This window comes from Mastigoproctus giganteus, chromosome 10 (assembly GCF_048544385.1).
Source record: "Mastigoproctus giganteus isolate SK-2022 chromosome 10, ASM4854438v1, whole genome shotgun sequence".
In the NCBI taxonomy this organism is placed as follows: domain Eukaryota; kingdom Metazoa; phylum Arthropoda; class Arachnida; order Uropygi; family Thelyphonidae; genus Mastigoproctus; species Mastigoproctus giganteus.
This window is the reverse complement of record NC_143584.1, coordinates 68,366,120-68,383,615: the sequence shown is the minus strand read 5'-3', so window position 1 is coordinate 68,383,615 and position 17,496 is coordinate 68,366,120. Positions and strand designations below refer to the sequence as shown.

At 34.0% G+C, this 17,496-nt stretch overlaps 1 protein-coding gene across 3 annotated transcripts in view; it reads left to right on the top strand.

The window, feature by feature from the left end:
* LOC150079071 (putative ATP-dependent RNA helicase DHX35) overlaps positions 1 to 17,496 on the top strand; it is a 427,459-nt gene that overhangs the window by 333,628 nt on the left and 76,335 nt on the right. For 2 of the 3 annotated variants that reach the window (XM_090383586.1, XM_090383585.1), the window contains exon 15: positions 4,516 to 4,593. The exons of the other annotated variant lie outside the window; for it this stretch is intronic. In XM_090383586.1, coding sequence (XP_090239712.1) covers positions 4,516 to 4,593 — 78 coding nt within the window. The remainder of the gene's footprint in view (positions 1 to 4,515; positions 4,594 to 17,496) is intronic. 3 annotated transcript variants of the gene reach the window in all.

The window sequence follows — 17,496 nt, the reverse complement described above, 5'->3', positions numbered from 1 at the left end:
ACCATCAGGACCTGGAGCTTTCTTAGCTTCAAGATTCGTCAAAATCCTTCTGACAATCTTTTGACGGAAGACCACAGGAGGCATTGAATGGAGCGTGTTGAGAATGGTGGGAGGTGTTTTACCAAGATCATTAATACATGCGCTGGAAGAAAAATGGGATGCTAGCAGGTCAGCTTTATCCTTGGCTGAAGTGACAACATAGCCATCTGGTTTGGACACAGGTGGGAGCAGAGATGGGCAAAAGTTGCGGCCAATAGCTTTGGCAAGAGACCAGAATGCTCGGCTACCATTAGGGCAAGAAGCAAGTTTTCTACTCTTAGCCTGTTCAAACTCTAGTTTGGACTGATTAATAATTGCTTTACTATTGTTGCGAGCTTTAGTGTAGGCAGAAAATGAAACTGAAGAATTAGAAACAATCCAATTACGATATGCAACGTTCTTCTCTTGAACAGCCTTAGCACATTTATTGGAAAACCAAAGTTTAGATAAAGGATGAGATGTTAAAGTGGAGTGTGGGATAAAAGATTCCATTCCTGCAAGAATAATTTCACTGACACGATCTGAGCAAACGTTGACATCAGAAGTTTTGAAACAGTAATCCGACCAAGGAAAAGAAGAAAACAAATTTTGCAGGTCATCCCATTTTGCATTCTTGTAATGCTCAACAACACGAGTTTGGGAATAGCCATGACATAAAGGCTTCATTGGAGAAGAGACAATCACCAAGTTGTGATCTGAAGTGCCTAAAGGACCTCTCACTTCGACCATGTACTTAGAAGTGTTGTTTGTGAGAAAAAGATCAAGCGTGTTGGCAGTATGATTAGAATTGTCTGGTATTCTTGTAGGTAAATGAACAATCTGTGCAAGGTCATTAGTAATTGCAAAAGCCTGAGCACCTCTAGCAGCTGAGTCGGTGTGACTAGAAAACGGAAGCCAGCTGGAGTTTTGAACATTAAAATCACCAAGGAAAATTAGCTCACTGTTAGGAAAGTTGGACTGGAGGAAGTCAAATTGCAAAGAGAGGAAGTCAAAGAGATCCAAGTGATTAGTGGAGTTAGGAGAACGGTAGAGATAACAGACGAATTTGACACAATGAGGTAGAGAGATTTTAAGCCAGAGAAGATCAAAGAGAGGAGATTCCAAATTGCCAAGTCTCTGACAGGGAATATCAGAACGGACATATGCACAAGTACCACCTTTGAGGCGAAAGGAATCATACAGCAAATAATTTGGACATCTGAGATGAGCAGTAGTTGAATCAACTGATAACTGAGATTCTGTCAGAAAAAGTACATGGGGTTTGACAGACTGCAAGTGGAAATGGACATTGTTGAGATTAGAATTGAGACCACTTATATTCGTGAAATGAATTAGGAAGTGCTTGGGAGGTTAGATCTTTTCACAGATAAGCTTGCTCTATTAGTTTGGCAATTCATGGTGTATTCAATAGTAAGAAAAAGTGGGTGGGACATTCTGTATGAAGTAATGAAATTTTTGGATATGGCGTACACATGGTAAGAATATACCCAGATTCTTGACATAGCGTGGCTTCGACGATGCTCCTCGCATACACACTACTCGGACTCCCTCCAGTCACTATCTGGCAGAGTAGAGGTAGTAAGATTATACACTAGCTGATCCGAAAGCCTCCCAGAGAGTTACCAATAGGTTCAGTCTGGTGTACTATCTAGCGGCCGGCCTGCAAACACCGTTTTAGAGCTGTACCCTCGAAATGTAAGGAATATTGGTCTCGCCACGATGTTCATCATAACCTCAAAAGTCATCAATCATACTGCATGATGGAAGAGATAGGGAAGGGTTGACCGGAACTTAGCTCTAAAGACTAAACATGGGTTCCACCACTTCAAGCCTCCAATAAGCAAAATGGTAGTATTGCACTGGTTGATGAGAGTCATCTGCCACCTAGTACTGCCTGGTAACATAGAGGGGTGGCATTCCTCCATGTGGTGTGGGCACCACACCTCTACCCCTGCTTACGTTGGTTCACACCTGGGTGGTATGCTGACTTTGGTGGGTGGCATGGTCATCCACCATGTACTTGTGCATGGAGGTTATACCCAGGATTACTAACAGTCCCACCATCGTGAAGGTGCAAGCAGAGGATTTCGTTGTCACAGACCTTTTGGACTTCGCCCAAATTGGGTCCACTTGACTTGAGTATCACCCGAATATCAGTTCCATCAGCGTTTTAGACTTCCAGGTAGCTGGAAGTCTAAAACGCTGATGTAGCTGACTTAGCATGTAGATGACTTCCATCAACCGGTGAAATACCACCACTTTGCTTATTGGAGGCTAGAAATGGTGAAACCCATGTTTAGTCTCTAGAGCAAAGTTTCCGGCATCCCCCTCCCCCCATACTTCTCCTTCAACCCATGCACGGTACTAAGTACTATAGGTTTTAATACCTTTCGTGTTTGGGGTTTTCATAAAAAAAAAAAAAAAGTACAGCTTGTCTGGCATATCTGAGAGAATGTCTGTGACAACCTCAATATACACAATCTAAATGAAAAAATCAGAGCTTGCACTATACATAAAGTCAGCATATACATGCGTATGTATGGTAGTTGCCAATTTTCTCTATTTATTATTAAGAATCTGCCTTATTTTTTCTTGATATTACCTCTTCTCTGTCTCACCATTGTACTACAGTTGGTACCATAGTATTTCTTCTTTTTTTTTTTTTTTTTTTTTGTAAACACATTTTTCTGTGTTTTTATTTTCTTCTGTTTGCCAAAAATAGTAAAACTGCATTAAAATCAGAATTATTAAAAAAATTTGGTCAATATGAACCCGAGAATAGTTCGCAATAATTGTTCATTTAGTGACAAAAAAATAATAATAAGCAAGGAAGCTTTATATTTGTTTTCATTATATGATTTGTATATCTGCTAGCTTCAAATAGGGCTCATAGAGAGCAAGTTGTCCATCTGAGTTATCGAAAGCATTAAGTTAAATATATTTAACTTTAATTTAAATATGTATTTGTATTTGGGGAACTTGTTTTCATTCAGTAATGCTATTTGTAGGTCCTGTTTTTTTTAAACAAACTAAAATGAATCAATTTCACAAAAAAAAAACCAAAAAAAAAACACCATTACTTTTTAATATATTTGAAAGCAAAGAAATTAAAGAAATGTTGAATAAAAGTCTGAACAGTACTGCCATTGTTATAAATGAAACTTGGTACATCATCCTTGACTTTCTTGAATATTTATAATCAACTGGTCTCTATAACAGACAAGCCAAATAAAAATGTTAGGTTAAGCTGATGTTTAAAAGCATACTATAGTGAACAATCTAATGCCTGTATTCTAATATAAAATGTGTAATTTTTCAGTGAAATTGAATTTCCAGTATGGACTTTAAAAAAACTCCTGCTTTTTCTGAAAAATCTGTTTTGCCTGTTTCCAGCCAGAGCCTCCTGAAAGTTGAACGTTATGCAATGATGAAGCCACCATACCATCAGGTTTCTGTATGGTAGTTTTGCTACAGCCATTTCTTGCCCACAGTGTCATCAGTGATTTAACGACCTTGCATTTAGAAGAAGGAAGTTTTAATTCCATTGTGAAAGTTAATGATGAAACCATTTGTATATTTCGATCAGTTCTGGAGGCTGCATCTAATGAAATACATTGTGCTTCTTAAAGGATCCAAAGATGGCTGACTCATCAGGTGAGCAGTAGCAAAGAGGTGTCCATATAAAGATGTGCATTGCAGAACCTAGGTACCAGGCATCTTTTGGCAGGATCTGATTAAGGTGTATAAGGCATTGGGCAGATGAATGGTTGTGAAATTTTCATATTGAATTGGGATGCAAAGACTAGGGTAATGTAAATATCACTTATTGGGGAAAACTAATAGACTGGGCCACAGGAAGTTTACATTTTGTCAGCATGTTGTCATCCACTGGTGGTTGAGCTTGCTGCTCTGGTGAAATATAAGAGGCAGCTGGATAGACTGGTTTTTTTTTTTTGACTGATGCAGCAAAAATCTGGCATTTTTGCCTCTTTTGGCTTTTACTAATAAATCTAATTTTCATTTCCATTTTCTATAAAAAATTTTTGATAATATGGAATTCTTATGTTATATTAATTTTTGGGCATCTGTATTACTTATATATTTGGGTTTAGCAGAATTGCATATTTTTATTTTAAGGAGAGATATTTTTTTTTTTTTTTTTTTCCATTTTAGTGTGCAGTGTGACTGTCATTCTAATATCTTGAAGTTACCTTTTATCACTTAATTCTATTTTTTTGTCACTTTTTTTGCTCCTAGTTTTGTTAATTTCTTTTTAAGCTTGTTATTAATGTCAGATAGTATTTGGAACTGGATTATAATTTTTTATTCTTGAAAGTAACACTGCTTAAGATGGTGTGACTCATATAAAGTTATGCTTTGTTATAATTTTACATGGTTTTTTTTTTTTTTTTTTTTTTGGTATCATTATATGCTACATGAATAAAATGTTGAATTTTCCTTGGATTTTTATTTCAGAGAAAATCTAAATATAAGTTTTCAGTCAAAGAAGGAGATCTTCTAACACTGCTGAATGTATATCATGCTTTCATAAAAGTAAGTCTGTTTTGATTAAACTAGTAGTAACTCCCATAAAGTGAAAAGAAAATTGAGGAGGGAAAAGTTTTTTTGAGAAACAAATAAATTATTCTAGCTTTTTACTAATTAAGTATCACATATTTATTAATGTAATCTATTAAATGTACATGTATGTATTTATTAATTAAAACACCATTCTTAACACTGAAGGAGTGAAGTACTGAGTCAACTTGTTGTGAAGTGTAACCTATGTACATACCTTGGTTTCTTTATATAAATAAAACAAGCAATTTAAGCAATATCAGAGCAACCAGGACAATTTAAACAGTCTCAGGACAATCTCAACAGTTAATGAAATCTGGGTATTTGAACCGAACGAGTTTGGGGTTGGAAAAACATTTTATTGGGAAAAAAAGATTACATTACGCTGTATAGGAAGGACAGTGATCAAATTGGAATATGATTTACATAGTTTAACCACGTTATCTCACCCCTCCCACACACACACACATCCTGTCTTTTTGACAGTCATCTATCAACAACACATTTGGCAACGAGCCACTTTCTCACAAAATCTGGTGAACATTGAATTCACCAGAATTCTTATTTATCTTGAATTCTTTGTTAAGAGAATCATTGCCAATATTTTTGAACAGCAGCATTGGTATTACTATTGCGAAACCTGTACACAAAATGCATATCCATGTATCTTCTTTTAATGAATGAATGGCATAATCATAGTACGCTCGTGTGCTACTGTGCACTGGCTTGCATAAACATCCATCCTTGCTATGCATACATGCATAATGTTTGCTACATTTCAAGTTGTGGGACCTCCCTCCTTTATGTTTACACAGAAAGTGGCCCTGAAATGATTGCAGTAAATTGGAGGGTGTGTTCTGCAGACCAAAACAGTGAAAAAAATATATAAAACATGGGCTGGAAATGTTTAATTAAGAAATTCAAACCACTCAAATTTTCTCTGTAACAGTAGAACTTCATTTCCAAAGTACTTTATACCAAGGGACACATTTTAACCCTGCATGATAGTGCTGGACCTGTAAAGTTCCTCTTAAAAATAATGACCTCACATTAACATTCGACTAACATTAAATTAGTTGTAGATAAAAAATCTGATTTTCTATACCTTCCTAAATATAGACAAATGTTTGCTTCATGTGGTTTTTGAATTTTCTTTATCATTTTCCCAGAGTTAGCATTAGTAGAGGCATATGATGCAAGGAAGCAAGCTTATATAGCATCAGCCAAAAAAAAAGTTATAGCATGAGAGAACCTCTCTAGTTGCATTCCGCCACAGTTCTGTTTATGAATTTTGAACTCGTCAACTCATTATGAAGATGAAGTCTGTTTTGCTGTGAACATAAAGACCATTACATTAATGTCATGAGACTTGGAGTTCTGTTTGTGCATAATTCAAGCTTTACTTGCTTTTAGACCATCTTGGTTATTTAACCCCAGACTACTATGAGTCATAAAATTTAATATTATCCTTCACTTTATAGTCAGAAATTTCCAGCATTGCTTGCATGTCAGTCCGACCCATGACTGAACCCCGGAACCCACAGTCATGAAAACCTGTTATTCAGAGCTTGAGTGTCAATTTGCTATCTATATGATGGCTGTCTAGACAATGTTATTCAGAAAGAATTAAAAACTAGATTTTTTATACTGTGGTTTACAATTTTATTTTTAATTTCCTTCACTTATAGCAGAAATATTTCACTACATACTGTAGATCTTCCTGCACTTATAGAAGCAATATTTTATAGTAAACATATAGTGTTAGAGATTTACTGTATTTTCAGCAGTTATCAGTTTCAACCTGCATCAGTGATTATTTTTAATTGAAAAAGTAGAGCCCTAAAGAATGTGTATTTGTATATAAAATGTGCTGCATATGTTCAATTTCTCTTACTCCACATTGTTACTGATCAGAAGTGAAGAAGCCGACCGAGCTAGCCGTCGTAGGTAAAGTGCCTGCTTGGCAACCCAAAGGTCGCGGGTTCAATTCCCACCTCAGGCTGGATATCACGATGGTACCGAACCAACCGGTTGGTTGGATATCCCGGCCACGATACACGAAGGAAGCAAGAAAAAACTGGTTCCTTCATGTATTGATCACATCATACGAAATAAAATAAATAAGAAGTGAGGAAGTTGAAAAATTATTTTTTTCTGATAACAACACTGTCATTGCCCAAGCTATTTTTTCTTATTTGTCCAATATAGCCTGAAGGAAGAATAGAATTAAAAAGTTTTTCATTTGAAACTCTTTCTTGCCTTTTATTTACTAAGGTTATTGAATGTTGTGTGAAGTGAAACACCATGCCTACTCATGTGACTTTTTGTATAAAAAGTCACATGAGTAGACTTTTTATACAAAAAGTAAATACAACAAATAAATGAAGTTAAATTATGAAAAATAAGAAAACTGTTTGGGGGAATAAATACTTTTATTTATAAAGCATGTTATTACAACAAAGGAAGCATTACCTAGATCCTTATCTAAAAATGCATATATACTTAATGCTATCTACATATTGGTTTCTTGCAGTGTCCACAGTAGGTAGTGGTTATCCACTGCATTCTTGATGGACAGGAGGGCACTCATTGAGTACTTTCCTTCACCACTAGTTGATGTTTCTTGTGTGGTGCTTTTCTGAAGCTTTACTCCAGTAATCTGATAATGGCTTTGATAAAGTTGGAATAGCAGCTGCTTCTGTAACCAATCTCTTGCTAGAGCTTCACTAAGTTCAATGACAAAAATATGCCTTTTGGATTTGTCAACCCTTTGAAGATTGTGATAATATTTTATGAAAGGAGTTTATGAAGTCAGTTGTGTGGAATTGATTATAACAGGTGTAGTGGCCACCTCTTGTTTACTGCTGAACATCTGGTAGATGTCCACAGCCCCTTTGGTTGAATTGTAGAATTCAATTATTTCTGGCCTTTTGGATTTTCCTGAGAATCCTCATTTTTCATGAGTTGCATAAAATAGCAAAACAATTTTATTTCTCTTAGGTTGAAAATAGACCAATGTTTTCTCTTTGTCAAAACAAAACAGCAGTGTACCTCTAGACATTTTATGGATATTTCTTCATCAATACCTAGATCCTCATCTAAAAATGCATATGGGATAGTATCACAGTCACTACTGTAGATTGAATATCTCTTTCCAAATGGTCTTCTGCTTCACAAGCAGAAGTCTTCTATCATGTTTAGAGAAAAAAAAGATATCTTTATCAAAATGGTGTAAGAGATTTACCAACAGTTCAGGTGGTATCTGAGGTTTATTCTTGTGGTTTTCCTACTACTGTTAATTCATCATGCTTTTTAAGTCATTCACTTACTAAGATTGAAGTAAACCAGTTCTTTCACATAGTTAGCAGGAGGCTGCTCTTTTATGTCTGTGCCTTTTCCTAGGTATGGTCTTGCATCTGTCATATATTTTGTTTTAAGGTCACAAACCATTGTGATTTTTATTCTATACTTAGAATTTCTTATTGGGTATGTACATTAAAATCTTGTTAATGCAAACTCGGTTTATACAATACTCATTTATATGAAGGACATACCATTCCCCTGCGAAAGGATAGGCTTTTCTATATATGTATATTCATTTATTACAAAATTTGGTTAATATGTATTACAAAGTTTCATTTCATCCCTTGAGAAATAAATATTGTTATTTTGTTTGTTTAATACAAAAGTTGTCCGATTATTGCTCCTATTATTGCTTTTGGCCACCTGGTGCCCTGCTTCCTAAAGGATGGCACTGACTTGTTAGAATTTACTTTTGTATAAACAAAACCAGTTTATGGTAGTTACAACTTAAGTGTACTCTGAAAAACATCATTGTGAAGGATGAGATGTTAAATTAACAAAAGAATAAAAACAGTTTTTCTAAGTTGTTTACTCCCTTGCTCTATTGGAAAAGGTCAGTTGCAATTGTTACCAGTTCAAAGAGTCTTTTGCTACAGTATAATGTATTTTTTGTGCATTTTATCTGAGCTAATGTCTTTTTTAGAACCTGTGTCTTTAAATTAATTTAAAGTTTGTTTATATTAAATCCCATCCAGCAGTGTTACGGTGACAAAATGTAAACGTATGGAATTTTTGATAAATTAATTTAATCAAAATGTTAATGTTTTGTATGTCTCCTTTTATATTAAGGTTAATTCTTTTTACAGTGATACTAAAATATTGTATATATAAAAATATATACTGTACAATATTTCTGTTAATTGCTTTTCTCTTAATTTATCTTACAAATAAAATAAAATCTTTAAATACTGTATAGATAAAGCTTTTGTTTTTATTAATTTTTATTTTTATTATTTTATTTTATTAATTAAAAATTTTTTTTTTTTTTATATTATTATTCTTAGATATATATAGTGTGCAAAAAAAAAAAAAAAAAAAAAAAACAGTAACATTTTGATGCTTTTGGGGGGCCTCGTTATTACCAAACATTAAAATTTCTGTCCCTTGAATTTTGTATTAACGAGATTTGACTATACTCCAAAAAGGACATCTTACCCTAAATCCAAGTGGTTGCTTATCTATTGTCAAAATGTTCCTGGTTCATGGAAAGTTTGGCATTCTTTTACAAACTACTCCCATAAATTGCTCTAATTATAGCAAAACGAACTCATGCTTTTCTTTCCTCTCTTGTGCCATTGTTAGCAAAGTGCAAAGAGTTAATTAGAAAGTGAAATCTTTCTTTTCCCATTATGGATTGATAATTTGAATCACATGATGAAGAATCAAACATAATTTTATTTGGTAAATGATTTTCTTTTAGTGCTGCTGATGAAGCACCTAAGAAGAGCTCTAATTTCATTTGAATTAGCTTCAGAAGGTTTGCATTTTATATGTGATATTTACTCTTTTTTTTTTTTTTTTTTAATTTTAGAATTTGTATTTCTTGCAATGTCTTCTGCCATTGAAGTTGAGATGAAATTATTGAATTCTACAAGTAAATTATCAGCACCCAAGTTTGGACTGAACGGGTGGGATACCAAGAAATTTCTCAGTGTCTTGCTTGTTTAGTCCTACTGAAGGTGAATTAATTAACATACGATAATTTGAAAATACTTCAATAATTAATAAACATAACCTTACAATATTTACTTGTAAGATTATAAAAAAAGCATGTAAGTAAGACAGTTTGTTCTTCTATCTTTAATTTCAAATATTTATTAGTAAACGTTATTATATTAGTGTGTACTATCAAATTATTTAATAAAATTAAAATCATCAATGCTTGAAATTGGCATATTTCAGTCCAGATTTTATTTTTGTTTAGTTGATTGACCTGAGTTGATTGAAATGCTAAGAAATTAGAAAAGATAAAGAAGTAACGAAAACAGTTAAATCAAGCTGGGAAACAAGAGAAATTTAAAAGGAAAAAATTATTAGAAATGGTTTCTGAATCAGCAGGGCAATCCACTCTTAATGATTTTTTATTAAAATAATCTAAAATCATTATAGATGAATCAACGTCTACTTCCAGTGTAGTTTCATAACTAAAAAAAAAGAAACCAAATAACGAACCAGAAGAAAACTTTATTAGTGTAATAGAATGTAAAAAAGAATGTAATGGATACAAAGAAAATACCGAAAATAATAATATAAGAAAAGAAGCAGAGGAAAGCCAAAAGTCATATGAAATAAAACAATATAATGATGAAATTGCTAGCCAAAAAAAAATATGAACCTTTGTGTTAAGATAGTCACAGACAGAAGAAATGCAAATAAATGTAAAGAAAAATGTGACACGGAGTGATAACATGTTGCGTCATTGAGGCAACGTGTCATGTCACAGTCTGTTTAACTGCAGTAATCTGAAGTCAGAATAGAGAAAACGTGTGATCTATCAGACTTTGAAAAAGTTCTTATTGTGGGTGCATGTTTAGCAGTAGCCGTGATTCAAGAAACAAAAGACAAATGGTTTCTCAAAGTCATAAATATGGAAAAAAAACAATACTTCAAGAGCGAAGCCATTGTGCTCTAAGGAGGACTGTATGGAAAATGCCACTTGTTCCAGAGAAAAACAGAAAAAATCCACTTGCAGTGCTGCCAAGGATATCGTGATTGGGCAATGGAACAAAGTCATGTGGTCAGACAAATCATGATACACTTTGTTTTGCCCCGATGGTAGGCAAAGAGTGGTGAGAATATCATAAAGCTGTGGACTTTGTCTTGTTAAGACAACCCAAGCATCTGGAGGTGGTATCATGGTATGAAATCTTTCTTTGCTCATGGTGAATTTTTTGTTAGTATTCACTGGGTCCATTGATACTGGTGGAAGGTCGAATGTCACCCAGGGAGTACCTGAATTTTGCATCAGATCTACTGCACCCTGCAGTGTTACACTTTTATTCTAAAGGTGATGGCCACTTCATGGATGACAGTGGAACCAGTGTATCATGCCAGAATCTTTTAGAGAACATTACACAGATTTTAACTATCTTCCCTGGCCCCCACATTCATCTGATCTCAATCCTATTGAAAATGTGTAGGATATGTTGGAGAGAGCTATTTGGCAACGAAGTCCTCTTCCTTCAGCTTTGTTGTGGCCGGGTGACTTTTTTCTGGCAAAATGGTTACAGTTAGACCAAAACCACTAAAACACCCTATAGAATATATGCTACACCACACACACTTGATGTTATTCAAAACAAATATGGCCCAATTTGATAATGAATAAGTTCATATTTTTTTGGCCGGTGTCTGTATATCTAATGCTATTAGATGACACAATATGCATATTTGGACATATTTAATTTATGTATGGCATACAAATATATATTGACACTGTCATCCATACAAGTAGCATATGAATGTGTATTTTCAATGTTAAAAATAATAATATTGCATTTATGTGCCAATATGGGGAAGGAAAGAAATTTTACAGTCTCTTATGATAATGAATATAGAACATTCAACAGAGCTTAATACAATTATTGATATGCTTGCTTCTCAAATTAATATAAAAAATTATTGATGCCATAATTCTGTTTAATCAGAAAAGTACCTATTTTGTTTTTGTACCTGGTTTATTTAATTAAAAAGAGAATTGCTTATTTTTTTGCTTTTATAACAATTGTATTTGTTAATTTGAGTGAGTTATCATAAAGGAAATAATAAGTAATTGTTCTATGCATCATTTTAGTTTCTAGTAAATCATGAAAGTGATTTACAGACAAACGTGAAATGACATCATTTTTGTTCATCTTCAGTCTGACCCTGTCAGCACCACTACCACTTTCTTTGGGATCCTAATTAAAATGGACAGCGTTTTTTTAAAGGAGTTGTTTCCTAATTGAAGAAGCAAGAGTAGACCATCTTATGTCCATTTTCCCTTGAAAAATTTAATATCTTTGTACATAGAAGTTGATTTATTGAATCATTAAATGTTGAAGATTGATCAATTTATGACATTTTATGGATATTTCTTCATCAATTGTTCTCTGCATTAATTTAATTTGTAGTAAATCACTGAAGTAGGTGAGATAGCGTCGCTTTTGTTACCTACTTCTGTGATTTACTACAAATTAAATGATGCTTTGCAATAACATGTTTATCTAGTAAATTTCTATTAGTATGATACTTTCAGCCTAAAACACTTTTTAGTAATTATTTTATTAAATTTTTAACTGACCCTATTTTGTCATGTTTTTAAGTATATATGGGGGCCCTAAAGTTCTAATTTCTCAGTGGGCCTTTTATCTTCAGTCTGAACCTGTCAGCACATAAAAAAAAAAAAAAAAAAAGCACCACTAGCACTTTCTTTGGAACCTTGATTAAAAAGGAAATTTTCTTAAAGAAATTTTTTTATAATTAAAGGAGCAAGAGTTTTTTTCCCTTGAGGCTTACTTTAGAAGGCAGTGTTATGTTTAGGTTGTCTGGCAGAAATTGAATATCTTTGCATATAGAAGGTTGATTTATTGAATTACTAAATGTTGAATATTGATCAATTTTATGATATATAATGGATATTTCTTCATCATTATCTCGATCCTCATCTAAAAATGCATATGGAATAGTTTCACAGTCACTACCTGTAGATTGAATATCTCTTTCCAAATGGTCTTCTGCCTCACTACCAGAAGTCTTACTCTCAAGTTTAGGGCCAAAAAGGATAACATCTTTATCAAAATCATCGGAAAGAAATAAAACATCAATTAATTCTATAAAAACGAGTTACAATATTTAAATATAACATGTTAAAAGTGCAATAATACTAGATAAAATTGAATATGCACTCTTGGGGGAAAGAGAGAGAGAGATATAAACAAATTGTAACCATTTCATTGTATAAACTTTGTTTAAACAATTATTTAAGCATTGTTTAATAAATTATGAGATAGCTGCTTGCTCAGTTTTACTGATATTTAAATGTGCAAATATTTAAATTCTTGGAGTCTGTTGTGTGTCGTAAATTTTATAATATTCTAGGATTAATAACCTTGCTGAAAATATGGTAAATATTTTACACCATATGTAATGGTGTAAAATCCAATAAGTGCAGGAAATTAAAAATAAAACCATTAATCACAGTATAAAAAATTTATACTTTCTGAATGTATGTTTCTGAACTGAATGTAAAATGTAACTATGACAGCCATGCTAGCAATGGACAAATTGAATAAGCAATATGCAAAGTCCCATATTTTTTAACAGTGAATCATCTGGAGCAATCACAGGTCAAGTCATGGAATTTCTGACTCCAAAGTGAAGGATAATGAAATAAATTATACAAGCCATAATATTTATTCTAGTGAGGCCATTCGTTTGAAAGTAGTCTAATACTAATCAAATCAACTTGTGAAGGCAAAGCTTGTTCTGCTGCTGCCTTAGTATTAGTATTAGTAACGGCCGTATGGTGCAAGAAAGCCTATGGCTTATGCTGCACCAGCCAGAAAAAAAAAAAAAAAAAAAAATCCGAACAAAACAATGATAAAAACAAAAATTAAATAAATAAATAATAATAATAATTAATAAATAAAAAAAAATAATAAAATGAAATTAAAAATTAAATAAAAAGGAAATTAATCCTATCATCCTATGCGCTTCCCTTACCCGAAAGTACTATCCAGATGACCTTTGAATTTCCCCAAACTGTCGGCCTCTACCACCCATGAAGGCAACTTATTCCAGTAATTTATAACTCGCTGGCTAAAATAAAACTTCCTGCAGTCCAATCTAAACATTTCCCCGCGTAACTTGAATTTATGTCCCCTAGTTCTAGCATCATTTATAATCTTGAAAATTTTGTCCTCATTCATTTTACTGATGCCTCTCAGAGCCTTAAACACCTCAATCAAATCTCCTCTAAGGTGTCTAGTTTCCAAACTCTGCAACCCACATATTCGAAGTCTTTCTTCATAAGGACGCCCTTTTGCCGATCTCACCAGGCGAGTTACCCTTCTTTGCACCCTTTCAAGAAGCTCGATGTCTTTCTTTAGGTGCGGTCTCCATACTTGAACACAGTATTCCAAGTGTGGTCTAACATAAGCCTTATATAATGGAATTATCACGTCCCTATCTCTACTTGCAAAAGTTCGATAGATCATCGATAGGACACCATGGGCCTTCCTTGCAACCTGTTTACAATGCTCAGAGAATTTCATGTCTGACCGTATCGTAACACCCAAGTCCCTTTCCTCCAGTACTGGGTTTAGTTGAACTCCACCAAGTGAATAAGTTATTTTGGAATTACTGTTTCCCAGGTGTAATACCTTACACTTTGTTGGATTAAAGCACAGCTGCCATTTTTCTGACCATTCTTGAAGTCTATCTAGGTCTCTCTGAAGAAGCTCAGCTTGACAGTGATCATTAACTACTCTACCAATTTTAACATCATCTGCAAATTTAGACATCACGCCCTCTATCCCTTCATCAATGTCGTTTATGAAAATTAAAAACAACAGTGGTCCTAATACTGATCCTTGGGGAACCCCACTTCTTACATCAACCCAATCTGAGGAATAGCCATTTATCACAACCCTCTGCCTCCTGCCCTGAAGCCATCCTTCTATCCATCTAAGGATTTTCCCAGTGATTCCAACCTGTTCCAGCTTATAAAGCAACCGCTCATGTGGGACTGAGTCAAAAGCTTTGCTGAAATCTAAATAAACAATGTCGAAATTATTCCCTAAATCCAGCTCGTGAGTGACCCTTTCGAAATAGCGAACCAGATTTGTTAAACATGATTTTCCCTTTACAAAACCATGCTGAGTATCCTTGAGAATTTCAATTCGATCCAAATGATCCTGAATTCCACCCTTGATCAATGCCTCCATGATTTTCCCTACTACTGAAGTCAGACTGACAGGTCGATAATTTCCCACTTCACTTTTAGAGCCACCCTTATGTATGGGAGATACATTTGCACTTTTCCAATCCAAGGGAATCTCCCCAGAGTCTAGTGATGCTCGCATAACCAGCCTCAGTGGTTCAATGCACTCGCTTGCCGCCTCTCTCAAGATTATAGGGTATATTCCATCAACTCCAGGAGCCTTACTAGTCTGTAGGCTTGAAAGTTTTTTCATTAAATAATCTTGCGAAATTTCAATATCATTAATTACATATTTTTTAACTTCGCTCCCACAATTTCACTTTGCCACAAAAGGCTTTTCATTTGTAAATATCGATGCAAAATAACTGTTGAGTTCATCTGCAACGGCAGCTGGTGTATTTATTACTATCCCCTTTCCCTTACGTAAAGGTCCGATCTGGTTTGTCGTGCTCTTCTTGGCATTTATATATGTGAAGAATTCTTTATCCCCCCTCTTTGCTCTGTTTGCTAGTGATTTCTCATAAACTGCCTTTGCCTGTCGAACCTTTTCTGTGGCTCTATTACACATCACCTTGTAGCTGTTATAGTTGCATAGTTGCTATAGTTGCTTAGTTGCATAGTTGTCATCTATCCAGATTTATGACAGAGAATCCATCTTTTTTTGCTCAATTTGATTCCTTCTTTGTCTGTAATATAGTTATTGACAAAGATTTTCTCGGTCTTTATGAAAAAATTCAGTTTTCTGTCTTTTTCTTCTTGCAAAAATATAGTAAAAGTATGTTATAACTGGAATTTAAAAAAAAAAAAAAAAAAAAATGCAGTTTCTGCTTTTTTCCATTAACAAATGAAATATAAACATAAGATAATATCATTGTTCTTTGTAATGTACAATAATTTCACTGTATTTGTGTTGTACAAAGATTGTTAATAATGTCTTTCCATGTATTGAAAATCTGAAAAAAAAAATGTTTGCTGTATGTAGATGTGATTTTTCAGTTTCAAGTAGTGGAGGAATGTGATGTAATCAGACATTTGCAAACAAATAAGCATAAGTACAGCGTGCAGTTGGTGGCATACCTAGGGGAGCATTTGCTCCCCCTGCAACAATTTTGCCTTAAATGGCACCTATGGAAGGGTGCACAATTTCTTAACAGGGAAATAGACCATATTACAAACAGACAGTAAAACGTTTGAATTACAAGCAGCTGTCTTTTAATGCTAAATTTATAATTTTTTTTAGTCAAGTTAGCATCAAAAAGAAGGTATGATGCTAAATAAACTTTAGCAGCAGAAAGGTTAAAAAGAAAAAAAAGGTAAATGCTAAAATTTTTCAGTTTTTCAAAATTAGCAGCATTAAAATTCAAAGAATATAATGCCAAATGCTAAAACTTTTAATTTGCCTGAAACACAATTTAGAAAAACTACAGGCAGTCCTTTATTTACGAACTTAATTGGGACCAGTGGCTGGTTCGTAAGTTGAAAGTCTGTCCTCTTTTTCCAAAAGATGACAGTTATCCACATTGAATATCTGTTGTGGCTGATAATCCCCAGCCTCAATGATATCAGCAAGTGTTTTCGGAAATTTTTCAGCAGCAGTGCTGTCGGCACTTGCCGCTTCACCAGTTACCTTGATGTTAATGCAGATTTGCACAAGCTTTGAATTGAACCTAATAAGTTCATATCTATGAAAGTTAGTAACCTGAAAGTTTGTAAGTAGAAGACTGCCTGTATTTATAAACACTACTCTTTGAAATGTCACACAAAAATTGATTTAAACTTTTGGGTAAAAATATTCCAATAGATGGCGTTAATTTAACTTCGAAAATCGTTAAAGGTTTTTTCGAAACAAACTTGAGTGTGAATGTAAAAAAATTAGTTGTGAGCCGTTGCAATTGGATCTTGTGTGAGACTGTCCAAAAAAGTTTTTAAGCTATTGATATTTTAATTTTTATGGGATAAAATTTTAAACAAAAATTTACAAGATGAGCCTGAAAAAAAGCTATCTGGATGGGATAGAATAAAGCTAAAGGAACAGGAAAAAATTGAAAAAGAAGCAGCTAAATGTCAGCGCTTAGACACCTTTTGTCCTACTAAAGTCACGGAAGAAGAAATCAATAGAAATGATTTCTTCTTCCAAGTATAATCCTGATTATACTTCAGAGTGTAATCCTGAATGTCGACATTCAGGATTATACTCTGGTAAGAAGTGATGAAAAAAATGAAACAGGTGTACAGAAACACTATCAATAGCTGACATTGATATTTCTCATGCAGAGCATCAAGCAGAAACTTCAGTCTTTTCTGAACTTATTAATATTGAAGTAGATTATCTGACAGATCCTAATTTGTTTTGTGATGAACCAATCACACCGTCTCTTGTGCGAGTACTTTTAAACGCATGTTCTTGACAGCAAAGTCGCTCGCAAGGACAATTTTCAGAATTTTCCAAAGGATGCAGCTGGTTGCCATTTCGTATCACAGTGGTATCAAAAAAAGCATGAGAAAAGTGGCCACGAAAGTGCCAGGCAGTGGCTTATCTATTCATCAAGAGTCAGTGCTATGTTTTGCTTTCATTGCTGATTTTTTACAAATTC